At 49.7% G+C, this 18,469-nt stretch overlaps 9 protein-coding genes and 2 non-coding genes across 11 annotated transcripts; 5 read left to right on the top strand and 6 right to left on the bottom strand.

Annotated features, from left to right (window-relative positions):
• Nucleotides 1-207: 207 nt before the first annotated feature.
• On the top strand, nt 208-846 carry CI109_101422 (uncharacterized protein; the record flags this gene model as incomplete). The annotated part of the gene is made up of 4 exons (XM_032006257.2): nt 208-300; nt 356-508; nt 571-659; nt 750-846. The coding sequence occupies 4 exons, from the start codon at nt 208-210 to the stop codon at nt 844-846; spliced, it is 432 nt and encodes a 143-aa protein (XP_031859470.2).
• A 689-nt stretch (nt 847-1,535) lies between these two features.
• On the top strand, nt 1,536-3,964 carry CI109_101421 (uncharacterized protein; the record flags this gene model as incomplete). The annotated part of the gene is made up of 3 exons (XM_032006256.1): nt 1,536-1,721; nt 1,796-2,448; nt 2,512-3,964. The coding sequence occupies 3 exons, from the start codon at nt 1,536-1,538 to the stop codon at nt 3,962-3,964; spliced, it is 2,292 nt and encodes a 763-aa protein (XP_031859469.1).
• A 594-nt stretch (nt 3,965-4,558) lies between these two features.
• CI109_101420 (uncharacterized protein) lies at nt 4,559-5,860 on the top strand (the record flags this gene model as incomplete). Its single annotated transcript, XM_032006255.2, has 6 exons — nt 4,559-4,745; nt 4,980-5,074; nt 5,150-5,165; nt 5,351-5,415; nt 5,486-5,607; nt 5,719-5,860. 6 exons carry the CDS (start codon nt 4,559-4,561, stop codon nt 5,858-5,860), a joined length of 627 nt encoding a protein of 208 aa, XP_031859468.2.
• Nucleotides 5,861-6,127: 267 nt separating this feature from the next.
• Nucleotides 6,128-7,476, bottom strand: CI109_101419 (uncharacterized protein; the record flags this gene model as incomplete). The annotated part of the gene is made up of 5 exons (XM_032006254.2): nt 6,128-6,177; nt 6,248-6,331; nt 6,404-6,731; nt 6,867-6,958; nt 7,149-7,476. The coding sequence occupies 5 exons, from the start codon at nt 7,474-7,476 to the stop codon at nt 6,128-6,130; spliced, it is 882 nt and encodes a 293-aa protein (XP_031859467.2).
• Nucleotides 7,477-8,057: 581 nt separating this feature from the next.
• CI109_101418 (uncharacterized protein) lies at nt 8,058-9,535 on the top strand (the record flags this gene model as incomplete). Its single annotated transcript, XM_032006253.1, has 6 exons — nt 8,058-8,090; nt 8,285-8,347; nt 8,424-8,556; nt 8,636-8,843; nt 8,936-9,287; nt 9,422-9,535. 6 exons carry the CDS (start codon nt 8,058-8,060, stop codon nt 9,533-9,535), a joined length of 903 nt encoding a protein of 300 aa, XP_031859466.1.
• Nucleotides 9,536-10,003: 468 nt separating this feature from the next.
• On the bottom strand, nt 10,004-10,096 carry CI109_101417. Its single transcript has one exon. It is a non-coding gene; the product is annotated as a tRNA-Ala (tRNA).
• A 403-nt stretch (nt 10,097-10,499) lies between these two features.
• Nucleotides 10,500-10,592, bottom strand: CI109_101416. Its single transcript has one exon. It is a non-coding gene; the product is annotated as a tRNA-Ala (tRNA).
• Nucleotides 10,593-10,986: 394 nt separating this feature from the next.
• On the bottom strand, nt 10,987-13,221 carry CI109_101415 (uncharacterized protein; the record flags this gene model as incomplete). Its single annotated transcript, XM_065966974.1, has 9 exons — nt 10,987-11,144; nt 11,216-11,408; nt 11,495-11,794; nt 11,851-11,973; nt 12,118-12,159; nt 12,206-12,407; nt 12,599-13,005; nt 13,058-13,106; nt 13,157-13,221. 9 exons carry the CDS (start codon nt 13,219-13,221, stop codon nt 10,987-10,989), a joined length of 1,539 nt encoding a protein of 512 aa, XP_065823046.1.
• A 298-nt stretch (nt 13,222-13,519) lies between these two features.
• On the bottom strand, nt 13,520-14,753 carry CI109_101414 (uncharacterized protein; the record flags this gene model as incomplete). Its single annotated transcript, XM_065966973.1, has 5 exons — nt 13,520-13,566; nt 13,632-13,717; nt 13,784-13,960; nt 14,023-14,235; nt 14,311-14,753. 5 exons carry the CDS (start codon nt 14,751-14,753, stop codon nt 13,520-13,522), a joined length of 966 nt encoding a protein of 321 aa, XP_065823045.1.
• A 636-nt stretch (nt 14,754-15,389) lies between these two features.
• CI109_101413 (tRNA pseudouridine(38-40) synthase) lies at nt 15,390-17,036 on the top strand (the record flags this gene model as incomplete). Its single annotated transcript, XM_032006251.1, has 1 exon — nt 15,390-17,036. The coding sequence occupies one exon, from the start codon at nt 15,390-15,392 to the stop codon at nt 17,034-17,036; it is 1,647 nt and encodes a 548-aa protein (XP_031859464.1).
• A 227-nt stretch (nt 17,037-17,263) lies between these two features.
• CI109_101412 (uncharacterized protein) lies at nt 17,264-18,463 on the bottom strand (the record flags this gene model as incomplete). Its single annotated transcript, XM_032006250.2, has 3 exons — nt 17,264-17,652; nt 18,044-18,267; nt 18,432-18,463. The coding sequence occupies 3 exons, from the start codon at nt 18,461-18,463 to the stop codon at nt 17,264-17,266; spliced, it is 645 nt and encodes a 214-aa protein (XP_031859463.2).
• Nucleotides 18,464-18,469: the final 6 nt, after the last annotated feature.

Raw genomic sequence — 18,469 nt, 5'->3', positions numbered from 1 at the left:
TTTCGCAATGTTGTCAATGTCGAGATGCAGCAAAGATATTGAGAAGTCTGTCATTGTTGACTAAGTACATGCATATCCACACCTGCTAGTCCCATGCTCATAGCTCGCTTGCCTTCGTTTGTCAGGTCAACTTCCAGTCGTTCTCACCTCCTTTCACATTCTCGTCACTCTTTCGAAAATCCAACCCTACCGCGTTTCTCCTTCAAGATGTCGACAATAGCAACTGAGTCCACTACTGTTGATCCCCCCAAACCTACCGGATTGGTCATGCAAATTATCATACGGCGAGATCTCCTCACAGTATGTACTTTGCGCCGTCCCTTTGCTGTGGAGTTGTTTGCTGACCTTGATTCAGGTGCATAGTTGGCCAATTGGACCATTACTCGCCCAATCTGCACATGCTGCTACTGCCGTCTTACATCGGTATAGAGAACATCCAGACGTGCGGCGATATCTCGAAGGAGACGATGGAAGAGGCTGGGAAGGCATGAGGAAGGTCGTCATGGAAGTGGGTTTCATCAAGATCACCATACCGTCATGATTGTCGTTGTGCTGACTCTGGCTCATTAGGTACCGGATGGAAATGCGTTGAAGACAATGGCCGAGAAGCTAGATGAGATGAACAATCCTATCCCATATCATCTATGGGTCGAACAACCGTGCGTACAGACCGCTCCTCTTTTTCAGTTAACGGTCGAAACACCTCGTTGATGATTATATTCACTGATTCCTTTCGCATGCTTGTATAGCGAGAACACACCTACTGCACTAGCTTTGATACCGAATAAGAGACCGAAAGCTCTCAAGAAGATTATGGACGAAGTGGGATGTGAGCTGTTCAAATAGTCCAGCTACAATGTGCTTGGATCGACTTTCATGGGGAGGGAGACGAACGCTTCCTGAACTGTACATTTGACATACCATGCATGATACATGATACCCTTCACACTTCAAATTTATGATCGAAGTCCAATTGAACGAGTTTCGTTCGATGAAAGTGGGGTGTAGGAAGTGATGAAACGTTGTCTGGAACCTAAGGAAAGGGTAAGCGAGCTCAAAAAAGTTCCTTTCGTTCAACCCGACTGATTTCTATTCTTCTTCATCGTCTTCAGCACCTCATCTGGTTGCGACTTTACCGTCCTCCCTCAATCCACCACACAACTAGCGATCTACGCCTAACCCCTCGAAACGCATCCTTATGCATCCCAAAGTGTGTATCGGGTTGTACCAACACTCGAAAGTGACATGCTACTGACCCTGTGTGTGTGGCGTTTGTGTATTCTCCTCGAGATGATCTTTGCGCCTCTCGTGTCCGTGCAGTTGGGGGAGGAGGTTGAACGATGTTCTACCGTTTCATATCGTGTTTGTTTCCCTCTTCCACCTACCCACTGTGCATATAAGAGAATGACCTCATCCTCTCGAATTTCTCTTCTTCTCGTTCTGTGCTTTGCTCTTTGACCAAATCATCCCAATTAACCAAACTTGCAGTATACGGTAAAGGGTGGCACTTACTCAGTAGCACCACCACCAGAACCATGACGAATGCCAATTCCCTTCGACACAAACGATCCGCAGCTCGAGGTCTGATATCCATGCCCTTCCCAACTTCTTCGTCAACGTTCATGCATGATCGACAAGAGAGTGCAGACTCGGGTAGTGCAAAGCCCGTTTCCAGATGGAGTGGGGAGAACTTGACGCCGAATGATGGATATAGCAATCTGGTGAGGGATAGAAATCTCGACCCAACGACAAATATTGCTTGCTTGTCGACTTTGCTGACACGTACACTGTCCAGTTCACATCCGGCATGTTCCCCGGTGGACAACCGACTCCTTCACCGACGCTCTCCTCGTTCCCTTCGCCTCCTTCCACTTCGCCTACCAAATCACCCATGAAACAACCTCACCTCGCACCTCCATCATCCTACTCACCTACTACTCCCGCTCGACGACGAAGATCATCTATCATCCACACTACACCGTCCACCGCCTCACCCCGTATTGTCAAATCAACAGGTATGGATGGCGGAGTGGAACGAGCATTGGACAACGTCATGCGTTCGTTGAAACTGGTTGCGATGGGTACACCAAGAGGAAAATACAACTACGATTCACCGCGAGGTGGTGAATCACGTTGGTCAAGCTCGACGGATGGTTCGCTCCAAGTCGACGAAGGTGTTGGTGAATCAGGTGGATTTTGGAATAGTAAACCTAGGAAATCTAGCGAGACGACACGTAGTCGGACAACTGTGAAAAGTTCAAAGAGCGGCAAAAGTAGAGGAAGGAAGAGTGAAGAGACTGATAGGATGGATCTGGATTTGGATCAAGCGCCCGAAGTGCCACCAGTCCCTTTGCCAATGGGAGTACCGAGTACCCCAGGCAGGAGTAGGAGGATGATGAATGGTTTGGTGAAGAGGTTGGGTTTGACGCCGAAGAAGGGTCGAGCGGCGTGAGTTGATTCATCCTCGATGCGAGCTACTGAACAACAACTGACAAATCTGTGTCGCTGTAGTACTCCCTCGCTGCCCCTTCCCGACCATGCTATGCTTTCACCACCTCTGCCACCTCCTTTGCCTATCCCAGCCGAGCGAACCATACCCAAGAAATCGTCGCTGTCAACATTACGTTCCGCCCTCACCAAAAAAGGCAGCACTACCACACTCCGATCTATCCGAAGCACATCTACCGCCCAACACCCATTCATGACCGGTCTCGTCCCGACTCTCGATTGTGAGACACCTCCTGTCCCTCTTCCACCGGGATTACCAAGACCGCCTGCACGAGACGAAGTTTTCGATGGATGTTTCCCCTCTACACCTGGTAGAGGTAGTAACAGACCTCGAACACCGAAAAGCTCGATCGGTCAACCGAAATTACAGAAAGAACCTAGTCCGTCCTATTTCCTCCGGGAGATGCCGAGGAGAGCACCAGAAACGCCGAAGAGGGAATCGTTCAACCTTGATCCTGAGACGCCTGGTGGAGTGATCAAGTTTGAAACTGAGGAGATTGCAGACGGATCAATGGAGATCGATGACATGGATATGGCATTGGCCACGGATGGGGACGAGACTTTGGATCAGACGACAATCTTCACTCCGCCTCCTCCGGCTCGACCAAGTATCGATGCGATCGTTCGACCTTCTTTCCCATCACCATTCGTACCGCCCTCTCAATCGACTCCCGTACTCACCGCCAAGGCGGCTCGCAAAGTTGACGAAGTATCAGTCCTCAAATCGAAACGCCTCGTCGACTTGCTTCCGGAGCACGAACAGCGTATCGACTCTCCCTCGTCCAGTGTATATGGTAGCAATCACAGCACGATCCCTCATGCCGGTCTTAGGTCCAAAAAGTCTGTCGATCAATTCAAGAAGGCGAAACCGCTCAAAGAGAAGAATATCAATTTCAACACGCCTGTCAACTCGCTCGGTCTACCTGCACCGCCTAGCGAGACCAGATCTGTCTCTCGAGCTTCCAGGAAGGATCCTCTGGGGTTGATGAAACGTCTCACGAAAGTCTCACAACCGCCTCGAGGGGAAGAGAATGTCATGCCTTTCCGATCAGATGAGTGGAGTACGCCTCTGCCCACTCGATCGGACAAGATCTTCCTCGGTACGAAGGAAAGATACTTTGAGGACCAGAATGCGATCGGCACTTTTGGGCGAAACAAGATCGAAAGGACAAGCTATCGACCGGACTTTTCAGCTCCGCCACTCCCACCTTCAGAGACAGAAACACACTCGATTGGCGTTGGGGAGGTTGATGAATATGGGATTATAGAGTTTCCAAGAGCTCAACCGAGATTTGAAGAAGGTGGATTCGGTCGGAGGATGCATATGAGAGAGAAGAGTGAGAGTGAACATAGTATGACAAGCGTGTCGATGACCACGGGTGAAGGGGTGGAGGAGTGGGAGTTGGAGAGATATTTAGGGGACGCAGATGGAGAGGCGGGTGGCATGCTGGTGTAGAAGGCCAGTGAGGAGGTACTGTCCAGCGAGCTACCAGTCGCAGTATTCGTTCCGGGGAAGGTAGGATACGCGGGGGAGTTCAGGTACATGCGAGAAGGAGAAACGAGGCAATCGACAGGATCGACTTTGCCCTGCTTTTTAAATACAACACACATCAATACCACCACACGCTTTGTATACCTATCACTTTTATGCCTGATGCCTGTACGATATATGCATTAATTCTACCGCCACTCACAACTAGCAACCATAAGACAACTTGCGCTGTGCCACGATCAACAAAGTTCACGTTATACCCCGCACGCGTGATTCTGTTTCCGTGCCTGTGACGTACCCTTCAATGTACCCCGCACGATTCATCATCTCAATATTGTGTTCATTCGATCGATGCCTGGTTCGTATGCTTGAATCTCATCTAGGTGTTAGTAGAGTAGGGTGGGATGGTGTGATTCCCATCAAAGCGTGACTTTTGTAAAGACGCAGACGTAAGCTGTCAAAGCACGAAAGCACGTATATATTGAAGCGAATGCATTATGAATCCTACGCCAATCTCCTTTCTCTTCCTTCCAAATACATATAAGTTGCAGTATTCCCATGTCAATCACTCGAACTTTAACACGTCCAGCCAAATCTTTACTCTTACTCAGACTCAGACCATCCACAACTCAATTCAGAATGTCTTCTGCACCCTCTTCGTCCGCTGAAGTCCCCAACTTTGGATTCAAAGAGCGTACTCCGACTTCGGAGGAACAGGGTTTGGTAGATGATGTTTTGCAGCTTTGTAAGTTGGGCTCATAGTGAATTCAGTCCGGTGGGGTCCGCGAGCGATGTTGCGAGTAGGATCGCAAAGACCGTCATTCGTTGTTCATCATATGGACCCCTGGGGTCCGTAGACATGCAAGGCAAGGCAAGGATATGATCTAGGATTGAGCGGTCTTGAGGAAGGAGGAGATCGCAGAGTGATTGTCGTCGAAAATAATACTGATCGACGATTACTGTGAATCAAAACTCACAGACCAGCTCCACCCCGTCTCGTCCGCTTATGCGCGATATGATCCAAGCGCGACCTTCCACGATCCCGTCGGTATTGCCCACGGTCTTGACGCAGTGGTGAGTCGTATCACGGGCCCTGCCTGCACGTGTAGCGCGTTGACGCTGACAACGCTCATTTTGGCTCATCCGCAGAAAGCTCAATTCAATGGTAAGTCATCAATCTTATCCCGCATCAGTCACAGATTGCACCACACCACACCACAACATGACTCCTAGTCACAATCCGTACCAAATCCTACTATCGATGGTCAGCTTCGACAGACATCGCATCCTCCTATCTTATTCAATCATTGTCCAGCGTAGTAACGTGCGTGCCAACACGCTTCTCTACAGCTATGCCTTCCATCTTCTCCTCTTCCGAGACAAAGGGCCTCAAGTTCCTTGACAACCCCGAAGTGGTGAGTAACACCTATACCTGAAGCAAGTTCCGAGAACTGACTTCTATATGTTTCCTTTGGCGTGATATAGAAATCACCCTCGGTTCAGATCACCCTCTCGCAGTTGTATCACTTCAAGTTCCCACCCGTGCAAAAGCTTGTCAACTCAAAGGTCACTCTGCACGTGGACCCTTCTTCCAACCTTATCTTGACGTGAGTGTTTCCTAATTGTAATTCCCAATCCGATCATCTGCTGCCTGATGGGAACTTCGGACATCGTGTGCAAGGCCGAGACTGACCTCTGAGATTCCCTCTCGCCCTTAGCCACGACGAAGAATGGGATGGAAAGGCTAACACTACAGGAGAGGATGGTTTCTTTGGCATGATCAATGAGATTAGGAAGAAGGCAACGGCCGCGACTGTCCAGGCTGGTGTCGATACCACTCCTCACGACTTGCAGAAGTAGAGCTTTCCAAGAACGAGCTGTGCTGTTCCGCAGGTGACAAGTTGTAGCAAGATAAAGGAGATAGCGTAGTGTCAGAAGTCATGAATAGCGTTAAGAAGTCGCCCCGGTCTCAAACATAGATCAGGACGGTATCCTCAAATGCCGGGCATACGGCTCAGCGCCAGAGGTCGACCAGACCCATATCATTTTCACGCCAATCGTACATGTCATAGGTGTCAATTTATTGTATACTGCCCATCTTTGATAACTCCCTTCACCTGGATGCGCCTATTTGTCCGACCAGGTAGCCTTCCTCTTTTCTGCGAAGGCGGTCATACCTAATCGTGAGATGGGGTGGAGTCAGCTCATCAATGTTTTATTGTACGAACGGGAGCTGGGCCAACTCACCTTCCTTCTGGTCTTGCGTCGCAAAGAGCTGTTGGAACAATCTTCTCTCGAGTCTTAATCCTTGGTCGAGAGGAAGGTCGAGGGCTGTGTTCATCGACGTCGATGTTTCGCGCTTGTTAACTTTGTCGTATAACATCTCGAAAGTTGATTACTCACCAGCATTGACGGCCTCTTTACCCGCTTGCACAGCGACCTTTCCAAATCCACCAACCGTCTCTGCCGTCTTCACAGCGAGCTCCACGACGCTCTCACCCTCTTTCGTCAATCGACTGACAAGACCCCATCTCTCAGCTGTGATACCGTCAATCTTACGACCGGTAAGGACCATATCCATTGCACGAGCTTTGCCGACCAGAGAAGTGAGTCGTTGAGAACCACCCATACCGGGGATGATACCGAGGGTGATTTCGGGTTGAGCAAACGTTGCCGTAGGCGTAGCGATGAGGATGTCGGAGAGCATGGCGAGTTCACAACCTCCTCCGAGCTAGAAGGAGAAGATAGAAATGTCAGCGAGAACACCGCGAAGAAGGCAATTGGGCATGGTCGGGGTATGGCGCTTCCGGTCAAACGTGTAAGGTCTTCCAGGTGGGAAATCGCAGCGTGATCCACGACTACTCACCGCATATCCAGCCACAGCACCGATGATTGGCTTCCTGATCGAGGCAATCTTGTTCCATGATCCGAGGAAGTTGGTGGTGTAAGCTTCGGCGACTGAGTGGAGTTGCAGAGACAGTGTTAGCGTCAGCGTTGTTGAAGTAGTGGTGCTATCTGGCCCAGCACAAGCGTTGCGCAGCTAGCAGTTCGTGGATCTCGGCTAACCACCACTGTACTGTAGCTGCTGTGTCGCTATTGTGGAGGTGTCCCTTTGGCACTAAATAAGGAGTCATCCGAGTACACTCACATTCCTTGTCTTTCATCTCCTTGATATCTGCTCCAGCTGCAAACACCTTCTCTCCACCCGTGATCACTATTGCTCTAACACTATCATCCTGTTCCGCCTTCTCCAGCTCTGCGTTCAGCGCTTGGAAAAGGGGAGTCGAAAGTGCGTTGAGGGCTTTTGGTCGATTGAGAGTGAGGATAGCGACTGTGTTATTGGGTGATCTGGAAGGGATGACGAGTTGTTCGGTAGAGGTGGAGGTGGAAGTTGCCATTGTACGAATGGATATGGATGGAATTAAGACGACACGAGTGGTTGGCTTAGACCTAAGGAGGAGGGTACGAGACAGCATTTGAGATGACCTTTGGTGATGTATTTGATAGGTATACTATGGGCAGATGATGAGCAAGTCTAGTATAGTGGGGAATGTGTGAAGTGAGAGTCAATGGAATTGAACCAACCGCTTAATATCAACAAACTCATTTACCGGGTCACAGAGAGAGTGCCACATGGTTATTTGTGGTATGGTGGGAAGGACAAAACGCCGATATTTGATCCCGTCATGAGAGAGAGAGAGGTTATCGAGTTGAATGCAGAGTCGTAGCAAAGCACATGGTAATGGACAGAACGAACTACAAACGACGAAAGACACAAGACAGCACTTTGTTCTCGATTGTCACTTTAGCATCTATCGCTTTCATCATACTTTAGAACATCAAAACGAATAGTCGTCAACCGACTAACGACTCGTATCTTATCAGCCTTCTGAACCCGAAAAGCACATAGGACGGAAGAAACGACTCGTATCGACTCGTTCTCGCAACTTTGCCACAACCTTTTCATCAAAAAGTTGGAATTGAACATACCATCTCTTCCGACGATCAAGACACATTTCTCACCTCCCTAGATCTACTCCATACATAATCAGACATCATGCCGCGGTTCTACCAAAACAAATATCCAGAGGTGCGTGTCGCATCATGATTTGAGCGGGAGAAGCGAGAAGCTGATATAATGTCAACCTTTACCTCCTTTCTTTGTCTACTTAACCGGCTTTACCCTTTTACCTTCACCTTCATCGATTCACCTATGCCATCCTCGATCCTCACGTATGCCTTGCACACACACACCCACACGCACACGCACACCCACTCGTACAGGTCGACCAACTGGTCATGGTTCAAGTCCAATCTATCGAAGATATGGGAGCCTATGTCAAGCTCGTAAGCTGGCCCGTTCTGTATCAGGTTACGAGAAACATCAGCTTACTCCGTTCATCCTTTCCTCACCCGCGGGCAGCTTGAATACGACAACATCGAAGGAATGATCTTGCTTTCAGAGCTTTCTCGAAGACGTATCAGATCAGTTCAAAAGTTGATCAGAGTGGGAAGGAACGAAGTCGTCGTTGTCATGCGTGTTGACCCAGACAAGGGTGAGTGGGCAACGGGCGTTGCTTGACTAGGGCAATTAAACAAAGCTTCTCTGCTAATAACGTTCTTGCTCACACACAGGTTACATCGATTTGTCTAAACGACGAGTTTCCGCTGAGGAGGTTGTGAAATGTGAAGAGCAATACGAAAAGGGAAAGGCTGTGGACTCAATCATGACCCAAGTCGCTAAGAAGAGGGGTGTATCTCCCGAATCATTGTATGAGAAGATTGCATGGCCATTGCATAAGCAATATGGACATGCTTACGAGGCCTTCAAGGCGTCCATCAGGTGAGTTGGAGTTCATCCTCCTCTATCTCAAGCTGTAAATTCTGTACGTCCACTGCTGACATACTCCGTGGTATCGAATCGCTCTTGTTCAGCGAACCCGAAGCAATCTTTGGTCCTCTCTCCCTTGACTCCGAAACACTCTCCGACCTACGAGCCGGTATCGCTCGACGACTCACTCCTAAACCCGTCAAAGTCCGAGCCGATATCGAAGTGAAATGCTTCTCTTACGCAGGTATCGATGCCATTAAACGCGCTTTGACCGCCGGCGAGGCCGTCTCAACAGAGGAAGTGCCTATCAAGGTTCGATTGGTGGCTCCTCCCTTGTATGTGATGAGCACGACGAGTACGGATAAGAACGCGGCTATAGAGTTGATGGAGAAGGCCGTCGAGGTGATTGGAGAGAGTATCACAAAGGAGAAGGGAGACATGACGGTGAAGATGAAGGTGGGTTTGAGCGTTATACCGTGTCCTTCATCCTACATGACTTCTGTCTTGCCATCCACCACGCATCATTCCTCATCTCGAATCACCAGTGTCCTCTGTTGTGATATGCCGTTGACCCCTTCCCTCCCCCACAGCCCAAAGTCGTCTCCGAGACAGAAGACGCCGAGCTCAAAGCTCTCATGGAACAATTCGAAGCGGCCAACATGGACGTTGCAGGCGACGACGACTCGGACGAGGATGACGAATAGGCTGCGGCAGCAGTGGCGGTACTTCAGAGTGAACGGGCACGATTGGAAACAGGGGATATATAGATCAATATCAATGTTGGCATGAGCATCTGGTAGCGCGAGGGGATGTAGGGTGTCGTTGTGCATTAGATAGAAGCGACGAGGGGGGTTCGTCATCATGGGTTATGTGATTGCATCAACTTGCACGAAGAGCCGAGATCATATCCGAGCACTTTCACAGACACACAACGAGCTGTAGTCCACATTCTGAGAGGACGGACAGCGAGAGACAATCAGTCACTCAGGCTAACAACGGAGGTATCGTATCGTACATGCAAAAAGACAGTTGTTAGCATCATTGTCCGTCACAGCGTATCCCATTACCTCCCGTGATGCGTGATGTCAAGTTATGCATGGCGTACTCGCTTGTACGAACTGGTGGATTTGCCAGACGATACAAAAAAGAAAAAGAAAAAAGGAAAAAAGAAATGGAGAAGCAGGGAATTGAACCCGGTACCTCGTCAATTCAAGTTGTGTTATAAACTTGCTAATGACGCGCTCTGCCAAATGAGCTACATCCCCAATGCGTTGTAGATCGCTGAAAGACGGCTTTCTGTCCGGAATATAAAGACAGCCTGTATCGTATAGCAACGGTAAGTAGAGGAAGGGAAGAAGGGAGGACGGAGTGGGGGTTTACGGTGAGATCCCTTGAATAGGTGGGCATATCATCGAAAATGCGCATGGTGCAAGGGTCTATAAGACTTTGGAATTGCGCTTACACCACCAGGATTAACGTGAAAGGAGGAGTGTCCAGGGATTTCAGTAAGGGACGTAGACATTCAATTCAAGCGGGTTTACGTGTTTACGTGTAAATTTCGTTTATTCCCAAAACCCAAAAAAAAGAGTGGAGGAGCCAACTCGGACCGCTATCTATATCTGAGAAAGTTCGGTTGCTTAGTCGCCATAAAAAAGTGCAAAAAGAAATTGGAGAAGCAGGGAATTGAACCCGGTACCTCGTCAATTCAAGTTGTATCAGAAACTTGCTAATGACGCGCTCTGCCAAATGAGCTACATCCCCGATTATTCGATATTTGGGCTGATTCCAGATGCATCATGAAGATTAACTGAAACGGGTCAGTGTATAACCTCCGTCTTCTTACATTATGCTCGATATCGAACCAAACTGCTTTAGCTTAAATCAGATCGACGTGTAAGCTTCGCCATGTATGCGCCCCGCGAGAGAATCCGCCTCGGATAGCACGACTCATCAAACCAGTAATGCATGATAATTGTGAGATACCTTACAAGCTAGCCAGCAGTTTGTTATAGAATTTTGCTTCGTGACTCCTTTTCATTTCATTTCACCTTTTGATTTTTTCTTTCCATCCACTTTCGTGCAATTCACCTTTCATAGTCGTGAGGAGACTCTCCTCTCTTCGTTTCCGTCTTGTGTCTTTCTGTTTGCTTGACTTTTACACGTTAATCACTCCACACACCGTTCCACTCATGACCATATCGAGATCTCCATTCCATTTTTCGGTCGCCCATTCGTCAAGATCCAATAACAGCTTCGAAGCTGGCATGTCGGGTCCAAGACGTGACGCGGTACCAGGTATCATTTGATTGAGATCTGCACAAAGGAAAGCAAAAATAATTAGTCACTGTCATTGTCTGATTTAACGTTTCCTAATCGTGACTCACCAAACGCAGACCAATGGATTTTCAATGTCTCCCCTGGTTCCATTCTCAGAGTCAGGTTCAGATCGAAGATCGGCTCATCTGCAGCTGTTGCCACTTTGATGTGATGTCTCATCTTTTCCACAGGAGGTGGGAAGTTGAAAGACCACTGGAGGACAGACGCTTCGAACGCGAGTACCGGCCATACCAAGCCCCTCTGCGTGGTGATGAATCACATCGGTCAGTATGGCAACACACGTTCCCCATGTCGAGACACGATCCGATATGGAAGGTGTCACTCACAAAGTCGAATCTCAACTTTAGGTCTCTCATACCGTATTCCCACTTGACTTCCTGCACATAATGACCCATGTTTGGCCACTGGAAATCTCGCGCTTCTCTGTCCACCGCGATGGGGAACCTGTATGTATCGAAGAACGAAGAGACGGGGTACATGACGTCCCAGTCGCTGTCATAGTCGGTCAAAGAGGTATGTTCGAGAGGTGAGCCGTTACCGTATCGCGCATGTGCAGATGGAGCAATATCGGAGACAGGTCCGCGGTCCATGAACGCGATGTGGGCGGTGTGATCACCAGACGTATGCTGCGATACCATTGTCGTCAGCGACCCATCGTGTTTCCAACCGTCAAGTAGCTTACGTTGTAATTGTACTGCACACCAACTCGCTTCGGGTGCATCTTATCGTAGGGGAAGTACCAGGGTCCAGCCAGAACCGTAAGAGCTCCAGCAAGGAAGAGAATCAATCCAAGGATGACCTTGCGCTGGGTCCTTCTCGATGTTCGATGGAAGAGAGCAGGAGCGTATGGTAGGAATACGAAGCCACAAGCTGACGAGATAGTCGCGACGATGTGTTCGGCGGGTGCGTCCTACTTTGTCAGTGGTGGCCACACGGATGGTCAACTCACCTTTCCCATTCGGCCAGCAAGAGGAGTGAAGATGTCCAATGCCTACGACCACGTCAGCTGTCGCGATCGGGATGGAAACGGTACTCACGGCTGGTATACCCTCCACCGCAAATGCCATAAATCCGATCGCAGAGAGATAGTAGGCGCTCTTCAAAGCCATACCATCCTTCCTTCCGCTAGCTGCTCGACCAAACTCGTTCAAGACCGCTCCGATGAGGAGCATACCGGTAATGAAAGCGAAGAGATACGCCGATCGGACACGCAGCCATTGGAGAAGAAGCATATACCAACTTGCGAGAAGAAGTTGAACATAGTAATACGCCTGTTCGAGTTGAGGTCGATCGACTGGGGAGAGTAACTTCGATAACAAGAGTTGAATGGAGAGACCACCAATGAAACCTGCCGGAACATAGGGTATAAGAGGTAGATGTTCGTGTCGGAACCTGTCGTTGTCAGCGCTGGTCCGTATACAGGTACTCACCATAGTTGCCCTTTGCCCACGGCGCTCAGAACCGCCGCGAGGATGTTGGCGGTCGCAAGTCCACCGATCATACCGAGTGGAGTACCAATCAACGCCACGACGAACGGCTTCCATTTCTTAGTTCCCAAGTTCCTCAACGTGATTCCCGCTGCAAGAGCAGCTAACGCAGTGTAGACACCGTCGGCTCTGTCCATCGAGTACTTGAAGAAGAGACGATCGTAGAGAGCCAGGTATACTACATCAGGGGGAGACCACTCTTCGCGCTTGAGAAGAGGCGATTCGGGAGATAGGAGGTAGTCAACGATAGCCATGATGTTCGAACCGAAGTGTTGGGCGGAACCGCGTTCGATATGTTCCAAGGTATCTCTTCGGGTATGGTAGAAGTAGCTGTGCCCCACAAGTGCCATCTGTCGTGTTGAGTGAGCTACAGCTTTGGCGATCACGGGAAGAAATACGAACATCTAGACCAGACACACCAAGGTATCGCTCAAACTGTCCAAAGTCGGTACTGCAGTGTGTGTAAGCGATGGTCTCACCCAAAGATAGGAACGGACTCACTCGGACATGATGATCCCAGACTGGAAGACGTCAGACGCGATGACGGTTCCTCGAGGGCTAACCATCAGCTACATCTCTTGCGATTGCGACTCACTGTGGCGAGTGTGCAAAAGCGTCTATCATCTCCTTGCTTGTAGCTTGGAACAGTAGAGCACCTCCAGTAGATCCGGCCGCTGCATGCATAGTTAGCAACGTCTGGACTCCGGAATCGGGGAGGCGCACCTTCAAGGTTGATCATAGCTCGGACGCTGGATTGATTGTCAGCTTCCATTGAACTTATAGAAGGTCTCAAAGCTCACCGTTTGGCACTCGGGTGTCTGGTCGAGTACATGTGCGATCCATCTTGTAATGTCTCTGCGCAGGTTAGCTTGTGACCAAGTTTCGGACCTCACCTTCTGCTCCGTTCCATACTGTACGCAAACTGTCAGCTTCACCAAACCTAAACCGTCCTCTGAAAGCACTACGCTTCACTTACAAAAGATAATCGACCCATCGAATGGCTCGTTTCGCTCCACCAACACTCGTGCGACATCCAACATCACTCCAGTCCCAATACCATCGCTACGAAAGGTTTAGATAAGCGCGCATATTTCCTCAATAAAGGGACGCAGCTGAATATCTACTCACTCTGCAGCTCCGGGAGATGGCATAGTCGAGTCAATATGTGCTCCGAGAAGAATAGCATCCTGGTCGAGGTGAGATGCCGATGCATTGCAAGAAGGAGGATGTATAGCTGTGATCTGGAGGATGATATTGGCTACTCCTACGTATGCCTTGAGGACCTCGTGTTCCAAGATCTCAAAGCTGCCCCACCACCACCACATCATAAGCCACTGCATCGAACGGTGCAACGACGCATGACTTACGCATGGAAACCTGAACCTTTCTGTGCCCACCAATCACATTTGAGATTTCCACCCTCGTCGCAGATCCTGACGAGCTTCTGAACTTCTGACAAGACATATTCTTCACCTGCGATGGCTTCGTATGTCCCTACGGTCCTATAACCTATCGTCTCTAGAGCTTGAATATGACCCAGGATCAACTCTTCTGCGGGTTGAGGTCGTCCGGCTTCATCGCTACAAACAGGAGGTAAGGAGAGGTTCTCATACCCACACGCTGTTGAGCCTGGGGGGGGGGGAGAGGAAACTCACTAAGGGGGTAAAGGTTCTGGTAGACTGTAATGCAGTCTCGAGAAGAGATACGGCACTATCGTAAGAAGAGGTATGAAGACCAACCAATTCCACAAGCTAGTCTTCTCCAGAGGATGTTCGACAGGCGCAGGATCACTGACGGTCACTTTGACCTTGATGGGAGATTCAGGTCGAGGAGTGATTGTTTGAGATGTAGATGTAGATGTAGATTTGGATTTGTTCCTTTTCGAAGGTGTAGTAGTAGGCGTTGAGATGGTCCCATGTCCGTTGCCGTTGCCATTGGTGTTGCTGTTGATACTACTATCACCGTTCACTTTGCCATTGGGTTTAGCATCGCCATTGCTGTTCTTGGCTGCTGGAGGAGAAATCGCACCGTTACTCTTCTTTTTCTTTGGAGTCGTGGCCCCTGAACCAACGCTCTTCTCAAGCTTTGGATGTGCCATCGTTTCGAGCAAAGCACAGAACCAAACACGAAACTATCCAGTCTGTTTGGATAGGATAACGATGATAGTGTGGGGTAAAGATGTAAAGATGAGGAGAGAAAAGAAGGGGAAATGATAGTTTGAGATGTGTAGATGTGATATACTTTCTTTCTCTCTCTCTCTGTGTGCTCGTTCCAGTGCTGATGTCATAAACACGGTGACGACTGATAATATAAACTTTATCTGCTGACCTGCCAATCACACAGCCCTTTTATTGCCCACCAACCAACCAACTACATGACGAATACGTACGACAACAGCTACTACATTGGTTCTTACATACGACGTTGTGATCCAACTGGAACCTGCTTCCGAATATCAATAAGTCATACCATGCATGGGCAGTTGTTCTCCGGGAAGAAAGGGGAGATTCCGGATGTCCCGCTGTAACCTGACTGAGTGGAATCGGAACGAACGGCGATCTCCGCTCTCTCTCTCTCCCTCTCTCTCGTGTCCTAACCGTGCCTGATATCGACCAACAGAAAAATATCAATCACTCAACTCGCACCATCAAGCTCACTCTTCATATTCTCCAGACTAACACGCTATATGCTTCCCACTTGCGTACTGTACATCTCCCGACGAGCAGCCAAGAGAATGTCAAAATACGCAAACTTGTCGCGCGAAGAGCTGGTTGCGAGATTAGCAGCTATCGAGAGTGGTGCGACGGCTGGATTGACAGAAGACGTTCAAGCACAACCTGTTGCTGGACCGTCGAGCGTCCCACAGATTCAAGCTTCTCCGAAGGAAGCCCGGATTGCAGGACCGTCAATTGCCAATGGATCTCTCCCTCCTTCGACAGAGGCGATCAACGAGGAGGATAGTCTCGCTGGAATGAACAAATCCCAACGCAAGGCCAAAAAACGTAATGAAAAACCTTTCCACTTTCCCTCCCATCCTACTCGACACATCGCCCTCTTAGTCGCATATCACGGCTGGCCGTATTCCGGTCTCGCGCTCCAACCGCCTCTTTCGCCCGATGCGCCAATCGTCCAGACTGTCGAATCGGAATTATTGGTCGCACTGGAGAAAACGCGCTTGATCGAGGGTGGAAAGGGTTGGGAAGGATGTGGGTATAGTCGATGTGGAAGGACGGATAGAGGTGTGAGTGGAGAAGGACAGGTTGTCAATCTCTGGGTGAGAAGTGCGAGAAGACCTGGTGATGGTGGTGCGAATCTTGATGGCGAGGGAGGATGGAAAGAGGCTGAAGAGCCGGTTCCACCAAAACCAAAACCGACTGAAGAAGAAGATGCCGAGGGCGAGGGCGAGGGCGAGGGCGAGGGCGAACCATCTACCAAGATGACACAAGCCAAACCTACACCTGTGGAATATCCTTATCCCAAACTACTCAACTCTGTCTTACCCCATTCCATCCGAATTCTCGCATGGTCACCACTTTCCCGACCTTTCGACTCCCGTTTCTCCTGCACGCACCGACACTATCGTTACGCCTTCCATCTCCGTCCCACACCGACATCTCCACCACTCGACCTCGATCTTATGCGAGACGGAGCATCACGTCTGATAGGAGAATACGATCATCGCAATTTCTGCAAATTGGACGGTTCGAAACAGATTGAGAATCATAAACGGACCGTCCTCAAAGCATATTTCGAACCTAGTCCCGAATTCCCCGACATGATCATTTTCAATTTGATTGGGACGGCTTTCCTTTGGCATCAAGTTAGACATATCATTGCGATGTTATTCTTGATCGGATCGAAATTGGAAACACCGAATATCGTTTCGGACCTATTGGATGTGGAGAAATATCCTTCAAAACCGAATTACATGATGGGACATCCTTTACCACTCACCCTGCATCATTGTGGATATCCAGACGAAGCGGGACTCGATTGGAGATTCGGTGGATACGACGGTCCTTATTCAAGCCTGTCGGAAGAAGAGAAAGATAAGTTGTATCCGGTAGCAATGGGTGGAAGAGAAGGGTTCGAACGAGCATTGGATTCGTCAAGGCAAGAGGCAGAGTTGAGAGCATGGCAGATCGGAGGTTCGATGAGGAAGATGAACCAAGTTCTAGGACCTAGCAGAGCGGAGAAGACGGGCGGGTGTCTCTGGCCAGTAGGTGGGGGAGACTTCCAGATGACAGGGAAGTATAAGCCCGTGGAGACACGGAGAAGAGGGGAGACACCCGACGAGGTGAACAGGAAGTGGAGGGAGATGAAAGAGAGAAAAGGTGTAGCGGCGGCGGCTGCCATGGCCGCAGCTGAGGGAGATGAATGAACGCAGGCAGTTGACTTGCTCTTAATCTATATACGTAACATATATACATCAATGAGGATATCTACAAACTCATATTGGCAGGTGTCCTCGACACCGCTCCGACGATCTCCGTCCCTCCATCGCGTCCTGTTTGATCTCTGCCAATCCACCATCACCAGTCTTCTTCCTACATGACCGGTGTCCATCTCTCACCGCTCACCGCTCACCGCTCACTGTTCCCGTTCCGTCTACACACCCATCATCCTCAATCTATCCGGATGTATTCCTGGAGCCGCACCTCCCTGTCCTCCTCCTCCTTGAGCTGGTGTGAAAGCCGGGGGTGCTCCAACTCCACCTGGAGATCCACTACCTTGTTGGTTCGGCGGTAACGCTATCCCTTGGAACCCATTTGGTGGTGGAGGTCGGAAAGGTGGCATCCCTTGTTGATGTTGTTGAGGAGGGAAAGGAGGTGGTGCACCGCCCATTTGAGGGAAACCGTTTGGTGGGGGGAATGGAGGTGGAGCACCGTTAAGACCGTTGGGTGGGAAAGGGGGTCGGAAAGAGGGTGGTGGTTGAGAGGGGTACCCGTTGGGAGGTCCGCCAGGTCCGCCGGAGGGTGGGAAGGGAGGTGGGAAGCCTATTGAAGTGAATAGTGTCAGCGAAGTAATCGACAGATAATCAGTAGCAATCCCGTAACACAGCACGCGGCACAATGTCCAACCGAAGAGATTGAGCAGTCCAGTAAAAGTGCAGGACACCGGCGGACTCCTCACTCCGCTTCTTTCTTTCTACTCATCCCCTTCCTCTATATCTAACTTCCGATTGAGGTCGACAGCACTTGCACTCCAAATACTAGCTTCTTCCCACTCAAAGCCTTTCATTGACACAAATGAACGCGCTTCCATCTCAGTCCATCCTCCACCCATTCTTTATCCGGCCCAACGCAACCCTTGCCCCACACCCTTACCCCTCGCCCAGCATCCCAGGCCTAGCCCTACACCCAGAGTCGTAGCGCCGCGCCCACTCACCAGGTTGCGTAGCCAACGGATTCATGAACCCAGCTCCCAATCTCATACTAGGCGCCATCATCATCTGTGTCCTACCTCCGCTCTCATGTTGTTGGATAATCTGATCGATGATATTCTGAGCTTTATCGTGTCCCAGCGAAGCGAAATAGTCTCGGACGTTGGAGATGTGGTTACGGCCTGTATTGTGGGCTTTTCGAGCGTTCATAGAGTCGTGCGTCAAGTAACTAGACGATAGATAAACCATATGGTATTATTAGTGTTATGTCTTCATAGTGACGTGAGGACGTGACTTGATTCAGTTCGACTTCACCCAGAAGCCGAAGCAAAGGGACGGACGGGTAAATTATGAAGGATGATGAGGTCAAAGGTGAACAGAAGAACCACTTACATATCGCAGTAATCACAATAGTATTTCCCCATCTTGCC

This window comes from Kwoniella shandongensis, chromosome 3, assembly GCF_008629635.2.
Source record: "Kwoniella shandongensis chromosome 3, complete sequence".
NCBI lineage: Eukaryota > Fungi > Basidiomycota > Tremellomycetes > Tremellales > Cryptococcaceae > Kwoniella > Kwoniella shandongensis.
This window is presented reverse-complemented; position numbering and strand designations above follow the sequence as displayed.